Source organism: Microcebus murinus, chromosome X, assembly GCF_040939455.1.
Source record: "Microcebus murinus isolate Inina chromosome X, M.murinus_Inina_mat1.0, whole genome shotgun sequence".
Classification (NCBI taxonomy): Eukaryota; Metazoa; Chordata; class Mammalia; order Primates; family Cheirogaleidae; genus Microcebus; species Microcebus murinus.
In genome coordinates this window covers 121,682,252-121,706,269 of record NC_134136.1, presented here as the reverse complement: position 1 = coordinate 121,706,269, position 24,018 = coordinate 121,682,252, and the positions used below count along the sequence as shown (strand labels likewise).

General features: G+C 37.9%; 1 protein-coding gene across 4 annotated transcripts in view; it reads right to left on the bottom strand.

The window, feature by feature from the left end:
* Window positions 1–24,018, bottom strand: part of LOC105856368 (uncharacterized) — a 93,320-nt gene that overhangs the window by 63,718 nt on the left and 5,584 nt on the right. For all 4 annotated transcript variants that reach the window (XM_075999550.1, XM_075999552.1, XM_012738031.2 and 1 more), the window contains exon 2: window positions 22,471–22,691. Coding sequence is in view for 1 of the 4 variants with exons in the window: in XM_012738031.2 (XP_012593485.1) it covers window positions 22,471–22,524 (54 nt within the window). In the remaining 3 variants the exon portion in view is untranslated. The remainder of the gene's footprint in view (window positions 1–22,470; window positions 22,692–24,018) is intronic.

The window sequence follows — 24,018 nt, the reverse complement described above, 5'->3', positions numbered from 1 at the left end:
CAGTCTACCACTTGGAAGACTACAGACTGAAATTAGTCAGTCTCTGTTGGTATCACAACTGTGGAAACTAATCGCAGCTATTAATTGAATGATCTGTGTCACTCATGTAGATGCCCAGGGTAAGAGTCCACTTTCTGATGAAACTGAGTAGAATCAAGCTGCTGATTGAGCCTTCACTGCCCAGAATACCGCCCTTACTGCCTGGATCCATCATCACATTGGACATGGCAAGGCAACCATTGTCATAGACTGGACACAAATTATAGGACTCTATATTTCTGATGCAGAAGCTACCACTGCATCCCAAACTTGTGACTCCTAAAAGATGACCTGTTGTGATAAAGAGGGTCACATCACATGATGTGTGGGCCCATTTGCTCCTGGCGAATTGACTACATCACTCCTCAAGCTCCCTCTCAGAGCTTTCACTGAGGTTGCAACCACCGTTGACATTTTCTCAAGTTAAAGTATTGCTGTTCCAATCTGCTCAGCCAATTCCAGCCACACAATTGTAGCTGTTTTCAGTTTTCTGGACTATTTGCAGCCTGAAAACAGTATGCCTTTTATTGCAAAAGCCATTTAACAATGTGCTGATGTCAAGGTATTTGATGGACTTCCATACACCCTACTGCGCACAAGTATCTGGTATTGTCAAGCCTCAGAACAGCCTACTCAAAAATTGACTCAAAAGGACTTTAGACTCTACCTCCCTCACCAACTCCTGGTCCACAAACTTTAGTAAGGCAGTTTGGTCAATGAATACGACTGACCCCAGAAAGCAATCATCTTCTTTCAGCTGCTCTCTGAGTAATGATCGGAACACAAGGTTTTGAGGGTCATATGGACATATTTTTAAAATCTAAGACTCTGTCTTAAACATTCCTGGATATAATCTTCTTTCTTTCCCCTAACAGCAACTGCAGACTACAGTAGTTGGTAACTCACTGGGTGGCAGCCCAGCCAAAAAGGAGCCTAAGAGATTTACATTTAATTCTGGTTCAGCCACGTAGATTCTCTGGTTGGATTGACATTGTCCTAGATAATAAGGATAATTACCACTTGATTCAGTACATTGCTCACTGTGTCCCCCTACAGTGGGCCAACATACGGAACATAACAGATCTCTGTAAATTTATAAAAATGCCCTTGTCCCTCCTCCACCTAATACAATCAGATCAAAGGTCCAGGAGCTAGTAGGGGATGACTGGGGAGAGAAAGTGAACTTACAGCTACTAGAATGGACCACAGTGATTTTGCATCAGTAGAGGGAAAACAACTTGGCATCTTAAAAGGAAATATCTTAGACCCAATGAAGTACAAGAGAGGGAGGGACTTTTATGATCTTTGTCTTTCAGAACCACCTCTGGAACCTTCCTCAAAAGGAAAATGCCCTGCTACACCTCTTCCCAAACAGGTGCAAAAGCCTTAAATTTAACTGCTGAGTCTGCCAACATCTCCCGCCAACCCATGCCAGGGAGGGCCCAGCTCCTGTATTTCACATGCAAAACACCTATCAACCCTCCAAATGTCCTCAACCCCTTCCCCCAGCCATCGCTCAGTCATTCTGTAGGGTAGAAGAATGCCATGTGGCCGGTGGCATGAATGTGTAGGACTGGTTGGTAGTCTCTCCAATAACAAGAACTAGACTCAAGTTTTCAAACAGAGCTGAGAACCCTCAACAACACTGAACTTCACCTGAGACCTGAAAACAGTGACAGTTAAGAAACTCTCCTGCTTATTTGTGTTTCTTGAGAAACAATTTACCACAAAGAACCATTCTCTCTATACGGCTTTTTGTCCATCCTCTGTCATGACTTCCCTAAGACTCGTGATGACTCCACTCCACTGTTTGCCTGAGACAAGGCCAAACACAGACCTTTTCCCTTTTCTCTGAACCTGCGCCCAAGGCCTGACACAGACCCCTCAACTCCTCATTCTTTGTCTCCTGAATAATTAACCATACTGTTATCCTCCTGAAACTAGCTAGACACAAAGCTAAACATTTCCTGGTCAGCTGACTGACTGAGACCTCCCCTGATTGCAAAAACAATCCTGTATTTCACATGCAAAACACCTATCAACCCTCCAAATGTCCTCAACCCCTTCCCCCAACAATCTTCCCTGTAAATTTCTCCACCTATAACTTGTCTACTCCTCCCCACAAAAGTATAAAGCAGAAGTACCTTGCCCAGACTCCACTATTCAGATCTGGGGTACTCTTTCTATTGCAATGGCATGAATAAAATCCATTTTCTTTGTTCCATTTTTGTCTTGGACAGTTTGGTGCCATGACTTGAATAAGACTGGATGCCCCTCAGTACCTTCTCCACCCAGGTACTAAGACCTCTCCAGCCCACTGTGCTCCTCCCCTGACTGGTGGTTTGGGAATCCACGGTAAATCCAGTCCCTGATCCCTGTGCTCTGGACGTTTTTCCATGGTCGCATAGTAAGGATGTGTCATTCTTTGAGAGCTCTTTTAAATTTTGTTTTGTTGCCAGCCTTTGTTTAACCTTGGTACTCATTGGAAATTCTCAATCCAATTCTCAACCCCTTCAAACAACTACTGCTGATTATATGCTTTTCCACTATGGCAACAGTTTAGTTCATTATATCCAAAATGCCATAATTTTACTAAGGATAACTCAGAACTCCAAAGGCCCCTTTCAGGCATTCAGGATCTCCCTATACTTATTCATTTGTGAAGTGCCCCCAAATTTTGGGACTCTTAAGCTCTCTTCTCACTGAGAAAGAAAAGCAACTTTTTTTTTAATCTGAGGAATGCAAGTCCCTTTAAATTAGGAGGCCAAGAGAGACAGTGAAATGTGACAGTCATGTCTCACTCCCTCCTCAAGCTAAGTAATCACTTCGTGAAGCCACTTGCTATTGTGGGTTCTAGACTGGGGCCAAGCCATCATAAAATTAATCTAACAATGCTACATATGTTGGACACCATAAGTCATACCCTATATTCAACAATATATAGCCAATCACTAATCAATGTTATTTTTATAAACCAATGAGAATTCCTGTCAAATAACCTTGTACCAGCCCACCTCTTATTCCCTTTGCCTTTAAAAACCTGCTTGTAACAAAGGCCAAATGGAGCACTTCCCAAGGCAACTTAGAAGTGTTTCTCATGCTTCTGTCCTCACTTTGGCTAGAGTAAACTCTGTAAAATTATATTTTGTGCCTCAGTTTCTTCCTTTAGGTCAACATAATCAATGGTAAGCTTATTTTGTTTGGTATGAGGAGGCTGAAAAATGAGAAAATGTCTCCAATCTACCTCAACTGTATGGTCTCTCAGAACTGGCTCTCCCACCACCAGACCACTCTTCCTGCTCCTCCTTCACCCCTAACTAAACCTCACAACACTTTTCTCCCCCAGAACCCTCCACGTGTGACACCCCTGCCCTTTCTCTACCCATTCATTCTGCAGATTCCCCTTTTCCCCCTTCAGCCTCTTCTCCTCTTTACCTTCTCTGGCTCCGTTAAATTTTCCTGCTGCCAAGTCCCCATCCTAACCTGTATTATTTGCCTTACTCCACCTGTGGTGGAAGGTCAATTACCTGAGGACCCACCTGAACAAGTATTCTTCAGGCCTTGTTCTTGCTCAGGTTTACATGCTATTGTTAAAAACTTTCCAGACCCCTGTAAGATTGGAGAAGAATTTGGTAATCAATTCAGACTGGTCCTCGGGGTATATTCTCCTGGGCTCCCTGACTTATATCAACTTGTGCAACCCCTAGTGGGCCTCTGAGATGGACTTTCAACGAAATCAGAACACCCTGAGGCAGCCTACAGCCATACCATCCTGAACTCCTGATCTCAGAAGCTAAGCAGAGTCAGGCCTTATTAGTACTTGGATGGGAGAACACCGCAAGGCTTACATGGAAGTTAAAACCACAGAAGAGAGGCTTTTAGAATCCATTCCCACTGTCTTCCCCCTCAAAAATGTATTAGTCAAATATACAAGACTGCAGAAAACAAAGAGATGAATAGATCTCTAATTAGAGCTAGAGATTAGAAAATGTTTGGGAGGACTGCTCTAATCTTGCTCTTGAAGATTAAACCACATCTGCCTTGGTCATTAACTCTGTTAACAGCTTACAACCACAAATCAGAGACATTACTAAAAATATCATGTAAATTGGTGAAATGTTCTTTCTTAAATACACACTAGTTCAACACCATAAGGACTTCAGTACAGAAAAGGCCAAATCAATGCAATGCAAGCCCATGGTTTTACAACTTAAATAAGAAGGGAATAAGCCAGGGCAATCTGTTCCCCCCTGAAACTCCACAGATAGGGACATTTGCAAATATCATTATAAAAAGGGATAGGACATCAGACTTGGGATTCCTGGCTCTAAAACTCAAAAGGGAACAAGAGTTCAACAATCCATCTCCCCAATGACTTTCCTTAGAGAGACCTGCCCCCTTGTGTCCAAAATTGACTTGATGGGCAAGGGGAGATAATTGTCCCCAGCCACAGACATCCTACCACCTTCCTAGTGGCCACAAGGGGCACACTTTCCGCCATTAACATCTCTTATTTTCCCTTTACTCTCCCTCAGAGTATACGAAACATACCTGTGGTGGAACTTGATAATCTATCACATGACTTGCCAACATCTAAATCTGTCTCACTAGGACCCCTCACTGCCCAGCAGAGCTTTCTGCTTAGCTTCACTGTCTCAGTAAGCCCACTGGAGAGAGAAGACCTCTTTCACATGAACCACTGAACTATAAGCTCTCTATTTGTGTCCATATGTATGTTTATGTGTCTGTGAGTAATATTTTCCTACCTCTGAGAAAAAATGAATATCCTAAAATGCTCCCCAAATAACTTGAACTTCCAATAATTTTAATGTGCTAAAAAAAAAAAAAAAGTACAGTAGTCCCCTTATCCACAGGGGATATGTTCCAAGATGCCACTGTGGATGCCTGAAACTGTGGACAGTACCAAACTCTCTCTATATATGCTAGGCTTTTTCCATCTGGTAACCGAGATGGCTATTAAGTGACTAACGGGCGGGAACACAAACAGCATGGATCTGCTAGACAAAGGGATGATTCACATCCCTGGTGGGAGAATTGGACAGTGCAAGATTTTATCACACTACTCAGAACAGCATGCAACTTAAAAGTTATAAATTATTTATTTCTGAAAATTTCCATTTAATATTTTCAGACTGCAGTTGACTGTGGGTAACTAAAACCACAGAAAAGAAACCTGCAGATAAGGGGAAAACTATAATTCTTATAGAAACTAACTCAAATGTTTTGAGAATTCAAGTTTACATAATTTAGGTAAATCTTTGGCAAACAAAACTAGTTTAATATTGTTCGTTAATAAAAAAAATAGCCAGCCATGTCTTCTGAGTTATCAGCATCAAGTATAATACAAGCATACAAATTTTTTTGGATTGGAACCAGCATTTATTTTTAATGAAATAGAGTCGAAGAGAATGTAAAATATCCCAGTACATCATTGCCTAAGAGTATTGCTTCTAAAATTTTTGTTTCTATTATATTTGTGTGTGTGCACACATGTGTGCATGCACAGGGGGGGAAAATAAATATATATGTCTATATGTGTGTGTGTGTGTGTATCTATATGTCACCTGTAAAATGTACTTCTTACTGTGCCTCCTGCATCACAGTCAAAACATCAGGAAAAAAACTCAATGACCTTTTTTAAAAAAATATTTGAAAGCCTCTGCTCTACCTGCTAACTTGCCTTAAAAGGCAAGCAAAGCAACAGGCTGCGATGTCATTTTCTATTAGATAAAATATTTGCCTGAAGCATCTCAAATGTCTGGTTGAAGCCTACAAAATCAGCATCTTTTCCCCCTCCATCAAACAGCATACTGGAGAGCTTCTCACCACATCAATGCTTTTCATTCCAAATTACCATCCATCACTAGATCGCTGACTTTGCCACATTCCCCTGGAGGCTAATCAGTTCTTGATTATTCCTGCTGAGAGCAGATAGAGCTACAACATAAAAAGATTGAAATCCATAAATGATCTAAGAACTTCCTTTCAGGTGATTTTCTACATTAAAAACTGAAACTGAATAGAAACATACATTTCTATTCCAGTTGAGTATTTTTTTTCTAAATTTATACAGGTTTACTAATTGAATAAGCTATCTATCATTATATCTACTAGATATTCAAGATTACAAAAAATGTAAATTTCTCTTTAAACTTTAATCTTTGTCTTTAATCAACCCCCAGGCCATGGATCAGTACCAATCCACAGCCTGTTAGGGACTGAGCTGCTGAGCTCCACCATGCCCCTATCCCCATTTGTGGAAAAATTGTCTTCTATGAAAACAGTCCCTGGTGCCAAAAAGGTTGGATACCACTTCTATAAAGGATGTACATGGCTACAGAAAATGTTATAGATATATATTCATATATATCTGTATATATATCTGAATATATATCATGGCTACAGATATATATTCATAAGCTCTGCTAGTCTGCTACAAAACGCTGGTGTATGATAGACAATTCACATTTATTCACAGTTTTCTCTGTGAAATAAAAGTTATTGTGGTTAAAAGTTATAATCAATATAACTATAATATAAAGTTATAATCAATATGTAAGACAGACTCTACTAGGAGCAAAAGTGGCAAAGAGGAATAACTATGTATGTAAGGTATGCAGAATATGTCGAGGAAAAAGAAAGTAGTTTTGTCCTAAAGTAAAATGACTGGTTGTTTCAGAATGAGAATGGGAAAAATATAGGACAAAACCTGAATGAATATAGAAAGCTGGAGAAGGCCCACAGAAAGGGAATTGTATGTGTTCTAGTCAAAGTTTAATGAGTTTATTTATAAGAATTTCAAAATGAGCTTTGGTATCTAATATTATACTGATACAAAACTACAATTTGGTTTTCTCTCTGATAAAATTAGCTCCTGCCATCTTGCTTCTTTGTCTGCTCTTTGTCATATTTCTCCTTCTTTTCCATTGACCTCTGGCCCAACCATCCCCTATGATCCAGGACTCCAAGATGGCTTTGCCCCTCATGGTGCTCTCTATCCTCTTCCTCCTTTACATTCCTACCGTACAAACAAAAGAGGGGAACAAAATTCCCTTGTTTGGTTTTCAACTATTGCTACCACACTCAGTCTCACTGGTTGTTAGATGTGTCCTCCCCTACCTGCCTCCCAGGACAAACATCTAATCATCATTTCCCTCAGCATGTCCCATATCCTCTTAATGGTCCATATTGGTATTTAAGCCACCCCATATCATCAACCCCAACCTTTCGGCACATACTAACTACACTGTATCTCCCAACATAATTAATGCTTCTCTTGAAATCTCCAAACCCCATAACTCCACTTCCTCAGAATTAGGCCCAGGGAAAAAAAAAAAAAAAAACACATATTAGGGCTTTTATCCCCGATAACCACCATTTTCTCCTCCACTACTTTTCAATCAGCCTTATAGACTTGTTCAATTCTACACAAAGAGTCTGCCCTCCTGAGAAAGGGCCCACCCCATGATTAAGTGCAACAGTTATGAATGATTCCTACACCACAAACACTGTCACCCTTATGATACTACTTTTTATGTAGTCAGTCAGTCTATACCTGCCTTCCCTACATTAATCTTTTTTATGTGTTTGGAATCCTTGTCCAGGGCATCCACATATTGAAAACCACCAGCCCATCTGTCAACCACATGTCCCTCTGGAGACTTAATCACTCCCAAATGAGGCAATTAGAGTAGTCAGGAACACTCCCCAGGGGAATCAGCAATTCTCTATTTACACACGCTATGAGGGTCATTTTACCCACTAAGAAAATTATACGATTAGAAAAAGTAGTTCCAAAACTCTCCTAAACCCTTGCAGAAGTAATAAATGACATTACTTCTGCCCTAGTAAATAAGTTTAAACTCACTTGCCCAAATTATTACAATCACGTAGCTCTCTTCTTCCTCCTAGCTAGTCAGGGAGGTGTCTGCACCATAGCCAACACCTATTGCTGTGCTTGGATGAACACCACAGGCCATAAAGAATTTGCCTTTCTAAGGTTGATATGAATGGCCTATGGGGCATGTTCTCCTGGACAAAATTTGGAAATAGAGGATCCTAGCTTCAAGGTACAGTGCAAGGATTACTAATCCTTCTCCTGCTTATAATCTTATGCCTTGCAGTTGGGAATACAGCCTGCCTAGAGTCTTAGATGCTACTATGCAGCCAGTCTTTACATTATTGAATCATTATTGAACCCATATCATAATCCAGCAGACGTGAGAACAACTGCACTTCCAACTGACTTTGTACACAGAGGCTAAATCTGAGCCAACAATTTATGCATGGAGGTCAAATCTGGACTGACAATGATACAGACCTTGGCATTTCCAATAGCCTCATTTCCAGACATAGTCATTCAAGGATAACCTTATGGCCATCTTGAACAAGAACAGGGGAGGTTCTGACAATGTTGAATTCCACCTGAGCCCTGAAAATAGCAACAGTTAAGAAATCCCCGTACTGTTTCATGTTCTAGAAACAGCTGACCACAAAGGACCACCCTTCCCTACGTGACATAGATAAGGCTCGCTATCCATTCTTTCTCATGACTTCTAGGATTTACCCAAGACAAAGCCAACACAGACCTTTCTCCATTTGCCTGAACCTGCTGAAAGGCCTGAGACAGACCCTCCAACACCAAACAAACATTCACTTTGTTTAATGAATGATGAACTGAGATTACAAACTTGTCCTCCTGAAACTAGCTAGCCACAGAGATAAACATTCCCTGTTCTGCTGACTGTGACTTCCCCAACTGCAAAACCCCCTTACAAATCTCTCCACTCTAACTTGTCTACTACACCCTATATGAGTAAAAGGCAAAACCACCCCACTCAGACACTCTGATCTCCAGATCTTGGGCTCTCTCCCTATTGCAGTAGCCTGAATAAGTTCAATTTCTTGACTTGTTTGCTTTTTGTCTTTAACAGTTAAAGACTATCAGCCAACTGAGGGGCCACAATGGAAGTACTCTCACCCTGTGTCCCCTGACTGCCGTGGTTCCTACTTACAGGGCCCCATCAATTATAAACAATACTTTCTTCCCAGTGGAACCCCAGGATTGTACTCTGTGTGGAAGTCAGACAGACATTAACTTGCTCCATCCCAAAATATGCTGATTTGCAACTTGGGTGGAGGGGTCATAAGACATCTATCAATGTTTACAGAATCACCACTAGTGGTTCATGTAACCCTTAAATAACTCTGAAGATATCTCCACGCTTGGTTGCCAGGAGGAACTTCCTAGAGGGATAACTGGCTTGTTATTTATGTGCACCCTGCGGGCAGTTATTCCTGTGATAGGAATCGTCCAATTAAAACAAGTGGTAGGAAATGTGTCCCTGATTTTAGCTGAGGTGATCAATGATGCTACCTTGGCCCTGGAAGGCACTACGGTCAGCCTCAATTTGCTTTCCAAGGTTGTTACAGATGATGAAATTGCCCTTCGGAGCCAAGGCAGAATTTGTACAATTGCTAATACATTCTGTTATACCTGGATTAGTGCCTCAGGCCAAGTAGAATGGTCAATATAGAAACTTAAGGAGAAAAACTCCTGGTTTTGTAAGGTAGACCTTGATGGTTTAGGGCATTTATTCAGCTGGTTGGGTCTTGAACCCTGGGAGTTATGGTTGAGGAAAATATTGGGGACTGGCCCAATATTGCTGGTTTTGGCCCAGTATTGCTGGTACTGGCCAAGTGCTGGCCAGATTGCTTCTTAGAGTATTACTGATAAAAGGTTTAATTAAGTGCTCCATGAGACAAATTCAACAGAATCCAAGATAGTGTAGAAACAAAGGGTAGATATTATTGGGAGACAGTTCTCAATTGGGATCTCACATTTCTGCACATCTTGTGAACACAGGCATTGATTGCCTAAAAAAGGAAAATAACAACTATTTTTCCTTTCATTCACACAGAACACTTCTGACACCAAACATGTGCATTTTCCACACCAAGCAAATCTCTGCAGATGCCAACAAGTGTTCTACAATTTAATTCTGAACAAACTATCTAGAGTTAGCACTGATCCCCACAGATTAAGTCTCTGTCCCACAAGACTGTTCCCACTTCAGACACCAATCACAAGTCCAAGCCTTCTCTGTACTTCTGACCAATTGGCTATAAGGCAGAGATCCCATGATCCTCTCCTCAGGTTCAATAATTTGCTTGAATGTCTCATGGAACTCCCCAAAACACTGATATTGAGTAGTTTATTATAAAGTATAGAACAGCCAGATGAAGAGGTACATAGGGCAAAGTATGTGGGAAAGGGCATGGAACTTCCTAGTCCTCTCTAGGTGCACCACCCTCCCAACACCTCCATGTGTTCACCAACACAGAAGCTCTCCAAATCATATCTTTTAGGGATTTCTATGGAGGCTTCATCACATAGGAATGATTATTAACCCAATCTCCAGCTCCTCCCTCCTCCCCAGAGGATGGGGGTGAGCCTGAAAGTTCCAAGCTTCTAAATCACAGCAGACCCCCTCTTGAAGCTATCCAGGAGTCCATCAAGAGTTGCCTCATTAGAACAAAAGATGCTCCTATCACCCAGGAAATTCTAAGGGATTAGGAGCTCTGTGTCAAGAACTGGGGTCAAAGACCAAATATTGGAACAAAGATTCTCCTAGCACCCCTATCCACTCAGGAAATTACAAGGATATTAAGAGCTCTCTGCCAGGAACCAAGGGCAGAGACCAAATATATATTTTTTATTATGCCACACTGCCTTTGTTCCACACTATAGTTTCAAAGATGTTCACATAGGAAATAGCCTCAGAAGATGTTGTGTCTCCCTCCAGAGCAAAGGACAAGTTTGCTCAGTATAAAAGACTCAGGATACCTAAGCAACTCCTGTGTGTCACCTGGCTCTCCTCCTGTCACCCTGTAGGAACTGGGACTTGGGGAACTGGCACAAATGCTAAGATTCTGGCTACTGCAATTACCACGAGCAATAAAGTCCTTTTTCTCTAGCCCACAGTTTGATGTCTTTTGCCAGCATCCAGGACATTGTGACAGGCTAACTTGCTAGCTTGCAGATAGGGTCAAATATCAGGCTCTTCACAGTTCTTGACAAAGACATATGAACAAAATGCAACGTGTAGACCTCATTTGGATTCTGATTTGAAGTAATCATCTTAAAAAAGACATTGACTTGAGCTATTTAAGAAAAATTTAAAGGTGTTTGCGAACCTCAGTAAAGAAGTGATAAAACAAAAAAAAATCATAAATGAAGGTCTTTAACAGTTCCTGTCAAAACAGGTGGGGACAAAGAAAGGATTATGGCCAGTAAACAAAATGAAGTGAAAACTAAAACTTTAAAATATAATAGAAAAAATTACAGAAATATGGAAGAGAGGAAATTCAGTACATAATTTATATACCTAAAAAGTTGACCCAGACAAACTGAACAGACAAAGTTTAAGGAAAACTAATAAAAGAACTTTTGAAATAGCATATATAAACCTTGTCATTACTCATAGTAGACAGTTAATACTGTTATAATAATTTGGACAATAATTATATTTTACAAAGTTAATGTTATAAAGGTAACTACTTAAAGAATCAAAAAAGAATTTTACTCTTTCAAATTACTAGACGGAACACAAAACAAAGCAAAACAGAGCATATAGTAAAAGATATTTAAAAGCATTAAAATTAGAAAGCATAATAATAAAACACATCTTTCATATATTGTATAGAAAAAAAGAACAAAGACTAGGAACAATGGTGGTAAAAGGATAAGCAAAGGTGTGTCAGAAAAAGCCAGCAGAAAGGAAGACAGGTTTCCAACTCAGTATCAACCAGAGTGGAATTCAGGGGCAAAAGAATTAAACAAGACAAAGGAAGATACTTTATAAAGTGCCTATAAAGATAAAGACTCAATCTAAAATAAAGGATTCTGAACATCACTGATGTATAAGGAAGTCCCAACAGAAAGGAAGCAAGGTCTCCATATTAGTCAGAGGAGAATTCTGGAAAACTATAAAACAAGACAAAGGAAGACAATTTATAAAGGATTTGATCCAAAATGAAGAATTCTGGACATTGTTAATCAGTCCCCATTACTTCAGTGACAATCCCTAGGGTGAGTCTGGTGAAGGAATTGGAAGCGTGAGATGCTCAACTTTGATAATTTTTAAAATCAAGAATGGATGTTGACTTTTATCCCATCACCTTTCTCTGATTTTAATATGGTGAATTATACATAGATTTTATAATGTTGAACCATGTGGTCAGACTGAGTGATTTTTTTTTAAGGAACTGATGGATTCTGCTTAATATTTCACTTATATGGCCAGGCATGGTGGCTCATACCTGTAATCCTGGCACTCTGGGAGGCTGAGGCGAGAGGATTGTTTGAGCTCAGGAGCTTGAGACCAGCCTGAGCAAGAGTGAGACCCTGTCTCTACTAAAAATAGAAATAAATCAGCTGGAAAACTAAAAATATATAGAAAAAATTAGCCAGCCATGTGGGGGAGGCATACTATAGTACCTGTAGTCCCAGCTACTTGGAAGGCTGAGGCAGAAGGATCGCTTGAGCCCAGGAGTTTGAGGTTGCTGTGAGTTAGGTTGACCCCACTGCACTTTAGCCTGGGCAACAGAGTGAGACTCTGTCTCAAAAAAAAAAAAAAGATAATATTTCACTTATAACTGTCTCATCACTAGTCATAAGTGAGACTGATCTGTAATTGTTAATGTGTTCTTTTTGGCAAGCATTTGTAGCACAACAAGGATATAGTAGGAATAGCAGCTTAGCATAAGAGGGGGAGAGTTGAGGGTTGGGGCATTGGCATAGTTAAGGACCTCCCAGGACCTTCAGAGAAGAAGTGTACCACAGGGACTACAGGGGAGTGACCGACCCCCTACTCAATTCAAGAAAGCAAGTCCCTGGCCTGAAACCTACCCAACAAGAGAAGATATTAAACTTACAGAGAGCCACAGTTTTTGTCAGTGAGCATGCAGGAATGACTAACTCTTCAAGTGAAACGCCTTGACTGGGAGTGGATATGGAGTCAAGGAAGGATCTTCTTGAGATGGAAAATATTACTGCATGTTGCATGCTTGTGAGAATGGACCAGCAAAGAAGGGGAAAAGTGACACAACAGGAAAGAGAGGAGATAACTAGAGGAGAGGGGATAGGGTTCAGTGGAGAGATCATTTCCTTTTAACAGGAAGGAAAGTTCATGAATACAGAAAAGAAATAAATGAAGACATTCAAGAGTACAATTGTTCCTCTACCTACAAGTTTAGCTTTCTTGCCTAAACTTCGAAACATGTTGCTTGAAGTTTACCTGTATGGATTTTGTATCATATTTTAATGTGTGTGAGATATTTTATTTTGCACTAATGTTTCACTTTTTATTTTTAATTTAATGCTCTGTGGTTACAGAATATGATGATTCATATTATATAGCAAAGCTTCAGATTTGTTTTTTACTTGATCATTTAGTTTCTGAAAAGGGTGGGTTAAAATGGCTAATGTTGAATTAACTATTTCTGCTAGTTTTTATTTCACATAGTTTAAGGACATATCATTAGCTACACATGTGTTGATAATTTTTATAATTCTTGGTATTTAAAAGTTTGAACCATCTACCTTCATCCCTTGTGATGTTTTTCACCTTACATTGCTTCTGGAATTAAAATCACAGCTCCAGGTTTATATTGGTTCTTGTTTGCCAAGTCTACCGTTTTCTATTCCTTGATTTTTGTATTTTCTGGGTTATTTAATTTTAAGTGTAACTCGAAAATAATGCTGGATCTTGGGATATTTCTGGTTGTTGTTTTTTCCCATCTGCTGAGAATCTTTTTCTTTTAATAAATAATTTTAACCCATTTATAATGTGTAATTATTGTGACACTAGGATGGATTTCTGCTACTTATATATTTCTTTTGGTTTTCTTTAATATCCTTGGCACATCAAATTTTTGGTGTTTTCAACCTTAATGATCATTCAAAAATTACTGTTCAAGTTTTAGTCTTCTCATTGATTCCAACGTAAGGCCATAATTATATGCATGTTTCTCTAACAAGGTCTGTCAATATCTATATTCTTGTCCTGAACAATAAGAGAATAATAATATTCTTTTCTTTTCCCTTCATTTTTTTCTTAACTACTTCTTGTAGGGGAAAATTGTAATTTTAGTTCTAATTTATGACATATATTCATATATATTTGCATCGTTTCTTTCATTTAGACAATAGAAACAAAAACTGCTGCCAAAAATATATTTAAAGAAAACATTAACACACTAATGGGAAATACAAAGATCAGTTGAAAAAATGTAGACATACCTATTTCTTTAGTAGGAAATCTGAATTATCATAAAGAAACAAATGGCCCTATCTTGAATATAAATTTAATGCAAGTTCATTCCCAGTAGCAAGAGAATTATTTTTAAACTTGATAAGCTAATTATAAATTGTGTACAGAAAAAAAAATCAAGAAAACAGTAAATTCCTGAAAAAGTGTAATCAGAGATAGCCTTACCATCTATTATTAGAATAAATTATAAATATAGAATTAGAATCATACAGATTATGACTATTAAACAGCTTAATGGAACAGAATAAGATCCAGAAATATATCCAATATGCCCAGAGCTATATATTGGAATGTATGTACAGGCATATCTTGTTTTATAGCACTTCACTTTATTGCATTTTTTTACAACCCTGCTTCAAGCAAGTCTATCGGTGCCATTTTTCCAAAACCATGTGCTCACCTCATATCTCTGTGTCAGATTTTGGTAATTCTCACAATATTTCAAACTTATTATTATTATTGTATCTGTTATGGTGATCTGTGACAAGTGATCTTTGATGTTACTATTATAATTGTTTTGTTGCACCATAAACTGTGCCAATAGAAGATGGAGAACTTAATTGATAAATGTTGTGTATGTTCTGACTGCTCCACCAACTGGCCATTCCCCCATTTTTCTCCCTCTCCTTGGGCCTCCCTATTCCCTGAGACACAACAATATTGAAATTAGGTCAGTTAATAACCACACAATGGCCTCTAAGTGTTCAAATGAAAGGAAGAGTCACATGTCTTTCACTTTAAATCCAAAGCTAGAAATGATTAAGCTTAATGAGGAAGGCATGTCAAAAGCCAAGATAGGCTGAAAGCTAGGCTTCCTGCACCAAACAGTCAGCCAAGCTGTGAATGCAAAGGAAAAAATTTTGAAGGGAATTAAAAGTGTTACTCCAGTGAACACATAAAAGATAAAATAGTAAAACAGCCTCATTGCTGAGATGGAGAAAACTTTACTGGTCTGGATAGAAGATCAAACCAGCCACACCATTCCCTTAAGCCGAAACCTAATCTAGAGCAAGGCCTGAACTCTCTTCAATTCTATGAAGACTGGAGAGAAGTGTGAAAGCTGAAGAAGAAAAGTTTAAAGCTGCCAGGCTCAGCGGCTCATGCCTGTAATCCTAGCACTTTGAGAGGCAAAGGAGGAAGGATTGCTTGAGGTCAGGAGTTCAAGACTAGCCTGAGCAAGAGCCAGACCTCCAACTCTACAAAAAATAGATAAATTAGCCAGGTGTGATGGCATGTGCCTGTAGCCCCAGCTACTTGGGAGGCTGAGGCAGAAGGATCGCTTGAGCCCAGGAGTTTGAGGTTGCTGTGAGCTAGGCTGATGCCACGGCACTCTAGCCTGGGTAACAGAGTGAGATCTGTCTCCAAAAAAAAAAAAAAAAATTAAAAAAGAAAGAAAAGTTTAAAGACAGCAGAGGTTGGTTCATGAGGTTTGAGGGAAGAAACCATCTCTACAACATAAAAGTACAAGGTGAAGCAGCAAGTACAGATATAGAAGCTGCAGCAAGTTATCCAGAAGATCTAGCTAAGATTATTGATGAAGGTAGCTACACTAAACAACAGATTTTCAATGTAGTAAAAAAATAGCCTTCTATTGGAAGAAGATGCCATCCTAGGACTTTGATAGCTAGGGAAGAGAAGTCAATGCCTGACTTCAAAGCTTCAAAGGACAGGCTGACTCTCTTGTTGGGGACTAATACAGCTGGTGACTTTTAGTTGAAGCCAATGCTCATTTACCATTCTGAAAATCCCAGGGCCCTTAAGAATTATGCTAAATCTACTCTGCCTGTGCTCTATAAATAGAACAACAAAGCTTGGATGACAGCATATCTATTTACAACATAATTTACCTAAAATATTTTAAGCCCAATGTTGAAACCTACTGCATGGGAAAAGATTCCTTTCAAAATATTACTGCTCATTGACAATACATGTGATCACCCAAGAGCTCTGATGGAGGTGTACAAGCAGATTAATGTTGTCTTCATGCCTGCTAACACAACATCCATTCTGAAGCCCATGGATCAAGGAGCAATTTCAACTTTCAAGTCTTACTATTTAAGAAATATATTTTGTAAGGCTATAGCTGCCATAGATTGTGTTTCCGCTGATGGATCTGGGCAAAGTAAATTGAAAACCTCCTGGAAAGGATTCACCATTCTGGATGCCAATAATAACATCCATGATTCATGAGAGGAGGTAAAATATCAGCATTAGCAGGAGTTTAGAAGAAATTAATTCCATCCCTTATGGATGACCTTGAGGGGTTCAAGACCTCAGTGGAGGAAGTAACTGCAGATGTGGAAGAAAAAGAGAACTAGAATTAGAAGTGGAACCTGAAAATGTGATTGAATGCTGCAATCCAAGATAAAACTTGAATGGATGATGAGTTCCTTCCTAGGGATGAGTAAAGAAAGTGGTTTCTTTATATGGAAACTACTCCTGGTGAAGATGCTATGAACATTGTTGAAATGACAATAAAGCATTTAGAATATTACATAAACTTGTTTGATAAAGCAGCTGTAGGGTTTGAGAGGACTGACTCTAATTTTGAACAAAGTTCTACTGTGGGTAAAATGCTAGCAAATAGCATCACGTGCTACAGAGAAGTCTTTTGTGAAAGGAGGAGTCAATCAATGCAGCAAACTTCATTGTTGTTTTAGTTTAAGAAATTGTCACAGCCACCCCAACCTTAAGCAACCACCAACCTGATCAGTCAGCACCCATCAACACTGAGACATGACCCTTCACCAGCAAGAAGATTATGACTCTCTGAAGGCTCAGATGATCGTTAGGATTTTTTAGCAATAAAGTATTTTTTAACTAAGGCATGTACATCATTTATAGACATAATGCTATTGTACACTTAATAGACTAAAGTATAGTATAAACATAACTTTTATAAGATACTGGGAAACCAAAAAATTCATGTGACTCACTTTATTTCGATATTTGCTTTATTGTGGTGCTCTGGAACTGAACCTGCAATATCTCCGAGGTATAGCTGTATATGCTAATGTAGTATTACATGTTAGCGGGGATAATATAGGTTATTCAATAAATGGTGTTGGGACAGATGTGTAGGCATCTTGAAGAAAATGAAGATGGATCCCTGGCTAAGGCTTCACAACAACAACAAAAAGAATCCAGATAGTCACAGAAGTAAAAGTAAAAAATAAAAACATGAAATTACTAAAATGAAAATGCAAGAGTTTTTTTTTTTTCCAAATATAGTTGAGCAATGAGGAAGGCCTATCTAGTTATAACACAAAACTTGGAGGACACAAAAAACTGATAAACTCAATTATGTGAAATGCATGGGGAAAAAAAACAAAATTTTTCATTTAAAAGACAAATGAGAGGTTGGGAAAAATATTTGGGATACATATGAAAGACAAAGAGCTAACGTCCTTAATGTATAAATAGCAATAACCTAATAGAAAAATAGAAAAAGGAAAATTTAAAACATTTCAGAAAAAATGATATGGCTCTTTAAATACAATCACTTATGCTCAACCTCAGCCATAATAAGAGAAATGCAAATTAAATATGTACTGAGATAACACGTTTTAACCTATCAGACTGGCAAAAAAGAAAAAAAAAATATGACAAGATACTGTGTTGTCTTAGGTATGGTGAAAACAGGTACTCTTATGTAACTGATACAACCCACAAGGCAGGCAATTTTGCCAAATCTATCAAAAATGAAAATGTATGTATCATTTGTCCTGGGTATTCCACTTGTAGAAATTTCTCTTAAAACATAGTCTCCTTCACATTAACTTACAGATAGATAGATAGATATGGATATATATATATATGGATATTCATTGCAGTATTGTGTGTAATTACAAAGGATTGGAAATACCTTAAACATCTATTAATAGAAAACTCGTTAGCATATTTTGATATATTCATATAATCAAATAAGATTCAGCCTTTAAAATGAATGAGGTAACTCATTACATACACTAACACTAAATGATCACCAAGATTTATTATTAAGGGAGAAAAGCAAGTGTTGGGAATTTTGTATGCTAACATTTTAGTTTAAAAATGAATATATGGGTATGGGGTGGTATGTGTATGTATGTGCACACATGTACATTGTTTGTATGTACAGACCATGTGTGGCTACCTTTGGAAAGAATATATTGGCTATTGGGGTTAAAATTAGAGGGTACATATTTCTTTTCCTTTCCAAAAGATTTTTATTATAAAATATAATATTCATGCATTAAAAAATGCATAGAACAAATATTGAGCTTAGCTAATTATTCAAAGCAAAAACCTACTTAATACCCACCCTAGTCTGGAAACAGAACATTCCAGCTCCTTTCCCAGAAGCCTTCTTATGCCTTTTTCCCTCCCTCCCCTCTAATCAAGGAAACCACTACCCTGCCTCTGCTGGTAAGCACTTCCTTGCTTTGCTTTCAAGTATTACCACCTACACATGTACCCTACACGATATGGTTTTGTTTTCCCTGTCTTAAAACTTTATATAAATTGAGATTAACACAACAAATTCTTTCATGTCTGGCTTCTTTCACTCAATATTATGTTCAATTTATTTATCCATTTTATTATTGATGAATAATAATTCTAATATTTTCATTATTTCGAGTTTCTGTCTGCTACAAGTAATACTACAGTGAACATTTATACATGTGTCTTGGCACATGAGCCAAGAATTTCTGGTGGGTATTTTCCTAGGAGCATTGTCTCCTCATATGATCTACATATGCTTGGATGAGTAAGGCTAAAGTGTTTTCCAAAAAGACTGTACCAATTTACACTCCCATCAGCAGCACATGAAAGCTCATGGTGCTCCTTATCTTTGCTAACACTTGTCATTGTCAATCTTCTAAATTTTCACCATTCTGGTGGCAATGTAGTGGTATTACACTGTGGTGTAAATTTGCATTTCCTTGATGACTAATGAGATTGAGCCCTGTCTCAGGTGTTTATTAGCTATTCAGATGCTCTCCAGTTGTTACACATCTGCTCAATTGGCCTCTGACTACGGGGTAGTCTGTTTTTCCTTATTGTTGTTCTTTAGATATTCTGGGTATAAGTCCTCTGTTTTTATATCTTCCCCACTCTATGGATTGCAATTTTCTTCTTAATGGAAGTGATAATCATAAAAGTCAGGATAGTAGTTATCTTTGAGAGTAGGGGGATTCTGGAATGCTGACTATGGACTCTTCTAGACCTATATAGGGATAAATCACTCAGCCGTATATGTCTGTTTTGTATACTTTTCTGTATGTTATATTTTACAATAAAAACATTTTTAAAAGGATAGACTTAACTTATGATCCATTAACTCCACCCTATACATATACTTAAGAGGGTATACACACGTGCACAAGGAGACATGAACAAGAATGTTCACAGCACCATTGTTTGTAATTCATATATTTTACCAAAATATTTTAAATTTACAAAGATTGATAAAAATTTCTTCAGTAGGCCATCTTTTGTGAATAAAAAGAAGAAAATAAGAATGTGTTCTTAGCTGCTTTTATTTGCATAAAGAAACCCTAATCATACAAAGAAAACTAACTGAGCTGGTCATATGTATTAGAGACAGCTGAGCAGAGAGGAAAAAGATAGATAAGAGAGTGTAGACTGTACAGGTTGAGTAGCCCTTATCCAAAATGTTTGGGACCAGAAGTGTTTTGGATTTCATATTTTCTCAGATTCTAGAATATTCACATCATAATTACTGGTTGAGCACATCTAATCTGAAAATCCAAAATACAAAATGTTCCAATGAGTATTTCCTTTGGGCATCATGTCGGTATTCAAAAAGTTTCAGGTTTTGGAGCATTCTGGATTTCAGATTGTCAGATTAGGGACACTCAACCTGTACAGCTTTTATATTTGTTAAATTCTTTGAGCCATGTATATATATTATTATTCAAAAAATTAAATTAAAAATTATTACTAATATCCTTAGAGTGATAAGATGCTACATCCATAAATCAAAAATAGCACGCTATTAAAAGGGAATATTCTGAAAACAAAAAGAGCTATTTCAGATAAAAAGCATAACAGCATTAATGAGAGACACAACAGAAGATTTAGAAGATGGAGGTTTTTAAAAAAAAATCTCCTAGAAAGGAGAGCAAAAGAGACAGAAATGAAGATCAGTAAAGCAAAGAATAAAAAAAGGAAGATCAAGAGGATCAACAACCAAATTCAAAGAGTTTTTTGAAAAGCAGAGAAAATGTATGCGTGAGTAGAAAAGGCCTAGGAAGATCCTTGGAAACAAACTTTTAAAATTTGGCATAAAAATGACTTCCAAACTAAAATTCTAAACTCAGCCAAAAAGACAAATTTAGTGTCACGGTCAAATACATATATTTCCATGGCATTAATTTTTACATTTCTATAAATACATCTGTACAGTTCTATATATTAAATAAATCTGTTTATGCATGACATTTTCAGATACTTTACCTGTCATGCATTCATTTTCAAGGATATCTGGGAGGATATACCCCCACAAAATGAAGGGGTAAGCCAAGAGAGTTGAAGACATAGGGCCAGGTGTGGTGGCTCACGCCTGTCATCCTAGCACTCTGAGAGGCTGGGGTGGGAGGATCATTTGAGGTCAGGAGTTCAAGACCAGCCTGAGCAAAAGTGAGACCCTGTCGCTACAAAAAATAGAAAAATTACCCAGGCGTGGAGGCAGATGCTTGTAGTCCCAGCTACTGGGGAGGCTGAGGCAGGAGGATCCCTTGAGCCCAGGAGATTCAGGTTGCAGTGAGCTACAATGATGTCACTGCATGTGACAGAGGAAGAAGAAGAAGATGAATACAAAGAAGAAGATGAAGACGAAGAAGACGACGAAGACAACAAAGAAGAAGACAAAGACGACAAAGAAGATGACAACAAAGGAAGAAGGAAGAAGGAAGAAGAAGAAGATAACAGGCTCCAGGAAACAAGAGATCTGACCTAAGAGAGAAGTGAAGGGGATTTCCTGGGAGATGGTGAAAGGAAGAAGCCAGGGTAATGGCTATGTGTCAAGTGGAGAGTCAATGCAGACTTCAGCAAGTCAAGCTCTAGGAAAGATTTATTCAAGAGAAGACAATGATGCCTAGAGTTGCAACAGCCCCAACTATTATTAGGTGTGTGAACTTGAGCCAGATAGTTTTCTCTATGCCCCAGTTTTCCCTTCTATAAAATGAGGATAATAATGGTATCTACTTAACGAGGTTGTCATGAAGACAAGTGAATACATGTAGTGTGCATATAACCATCTGGGCACGTAGTAAACATTGTATGAGTGCTTGTAATTATTACCACTATGATTATTACCTAATGTGGGAAGAATTTGGAGTTGAATTATTGATACATATATAGTAAAGTGAACAAATGCCTAAACCAGAAAATTGTTAATTCCAGGGAAAAGAAAAAGTTGTGCAGAAATAATAATCATAGTATAGATACTATTTTATTCAACTATAAATCATCACAGTAAGAAACAATGACTATGGATTTCACCAAAACAATGATCTTAGAAGGATAGGGTCACAGGAAATATGTATGTCAGTAGAGGCATATAGAAAAGCTCAATCTCTATCTTCCATAGAGGAAAGTCAATAGATAATGCCCAAAACATTTACAAAAATTATAAAGATTAAGAGTGCTTATCTCTGGGGAGCTGGAATCTGGGGGAAAACAAAGCAGGGAAGAGTTATTTTTTTAAAAAGACTTAAAGAACTATTTGATACCTTTTACCACCTGTAAACAAACCTAAAAACTAATTGCAAATTACCAAGTGGCAAAAAAAATTCACAAAAATATATAAGAATGATAAAGGGCTATTACCTTAATATTTCCAAAAACCTCTTTAAAAATCCATAAGCTAAAATAAATAAATCAGCAAGGGACAAGAGAAGGAAATTAACAAAAAGGAAATAAATGAATGAAACCAATGAAAATATGAGGAAAAAATTATTCTGCCTAGTAAAAAAGTAATACAAATGAAAACAATGAAACAGTAGCCTTCGTTCAGGCTCTGAAGCTCTGGATGAATTCTTATCCCTGGGTACCTCTTCTTCCTCCTCACCTCATAAGTGTTGCCATGTACCCCTGGCTGGGAAGAGTCCCTGTTGGCTGGCATGTTCCCACTGGACCTCAGCCCTGGGGCTTTCTTGCTGACAACTCCGCTCTTCGCAGGAGTCCGGTGGAGTTTGTAGAATTCAACTGGAGCTGCTGGGGTCAGAAGGAAGATCCTGCAGCCTTCACCATGGGGTCTGGCTCAGGGACTCTGCAGAGACTCCAAGAACCCTGAAAAGACAGTGTCCACATGGTCAGAGTCACTCAGCACCCACCACACCAACATCTCCCCAGGGTACCAAAGTATAGTTCACTGTACTGGATACTGTGGGGTAGATGAAGTCCCAGAAACAAATATTCTAGTTATTAATTAAAACAGAATATGAACAAAACCATGAGATTTGGACTAAAATTAATAAAGTTTTAAATTCTAGCTCTGCCAGCTTTTAGCTATGAGAATACAAAAAAAATTCTTCAGTTTTATTTTTCAAAATGAAGCAAAACTATTTATCTCAAGTGGTAGTGCAAATGAAATGAGATAATGTCTGTAAGGCACTTAGCACTGGATTGGCACAAGGTAAACATTTAATACGTATTAGCAAGTACTGTTTTTATAAGGAACTGTGTAATATGCAGAAGCAGGTACCTTATTTAATTTGCACAATAATCCTGTCACCTGTGTTGCCATAATTATTATTATTTCATTTTATGCATATAGATAGAGAGGTTTAGTGGTCTTAAGTAAAAATGGCTCCAAAATTCATGTTGTCAATCTTATTCCATATGGTACCTTTGGTATCTAGTCTACGTGGCTCCAAAGTTTGTGCTGTCAATCTTATATAGTACCTTTCACATGGTAGGCTCAAAATAAATATGGTTGTGTTTAACACATGTTGAAAACATGGCTGTGAATTCAGAATAAAAAAAGTTAAGTTTCTTGAAACAGAAGAGATATGTCATAAGGAAAATATTAATAGCCTGGGACTAAAGTTTTTTAATTACCTCAAAAATGTCCAGAGGTAAAAACATTTCTCCTGTTGAGAGAACAAGGGAGGTGAGAGTGTCTCTGTGTCCAAGTAGAGGTGCAAATTTATTCTAATCAACCAATAGAGGCACTATAGATTTAGTCATTCTTATTAGGAAAAGGAAAATGTTTACTTAAAATAAAAAGAAAATTAAGACAACAGAAGAAAGAATGGGATGAAGAGGAAAAGAGAAAGTAAAATAAATAATAAGTAAAATAAAATAAAAGTCATGAACAAGTTATATTTTAAAAAGATAAAGAGAATATTATACCAAAGAAAGGGAGAATATACTTTCTTCTCTTATATTCATGGAACTTTTACAAAATTCCTTCAAATAATTTGGCCACAAAGAAAATCTGATAAATGTTTGAATGCTTGTAATTGGCAGGCTATATTCTCTGCTCATAGCACAAAGTGTCCCACATCATTAGTCATTAGGAAAATCCAAATAAAACGAAAATCTTCCATTCCTTAGGAGATCACTTCACATCCAATAACATGGCTAAAATAAGGGAAAAAAATACAATAACAAG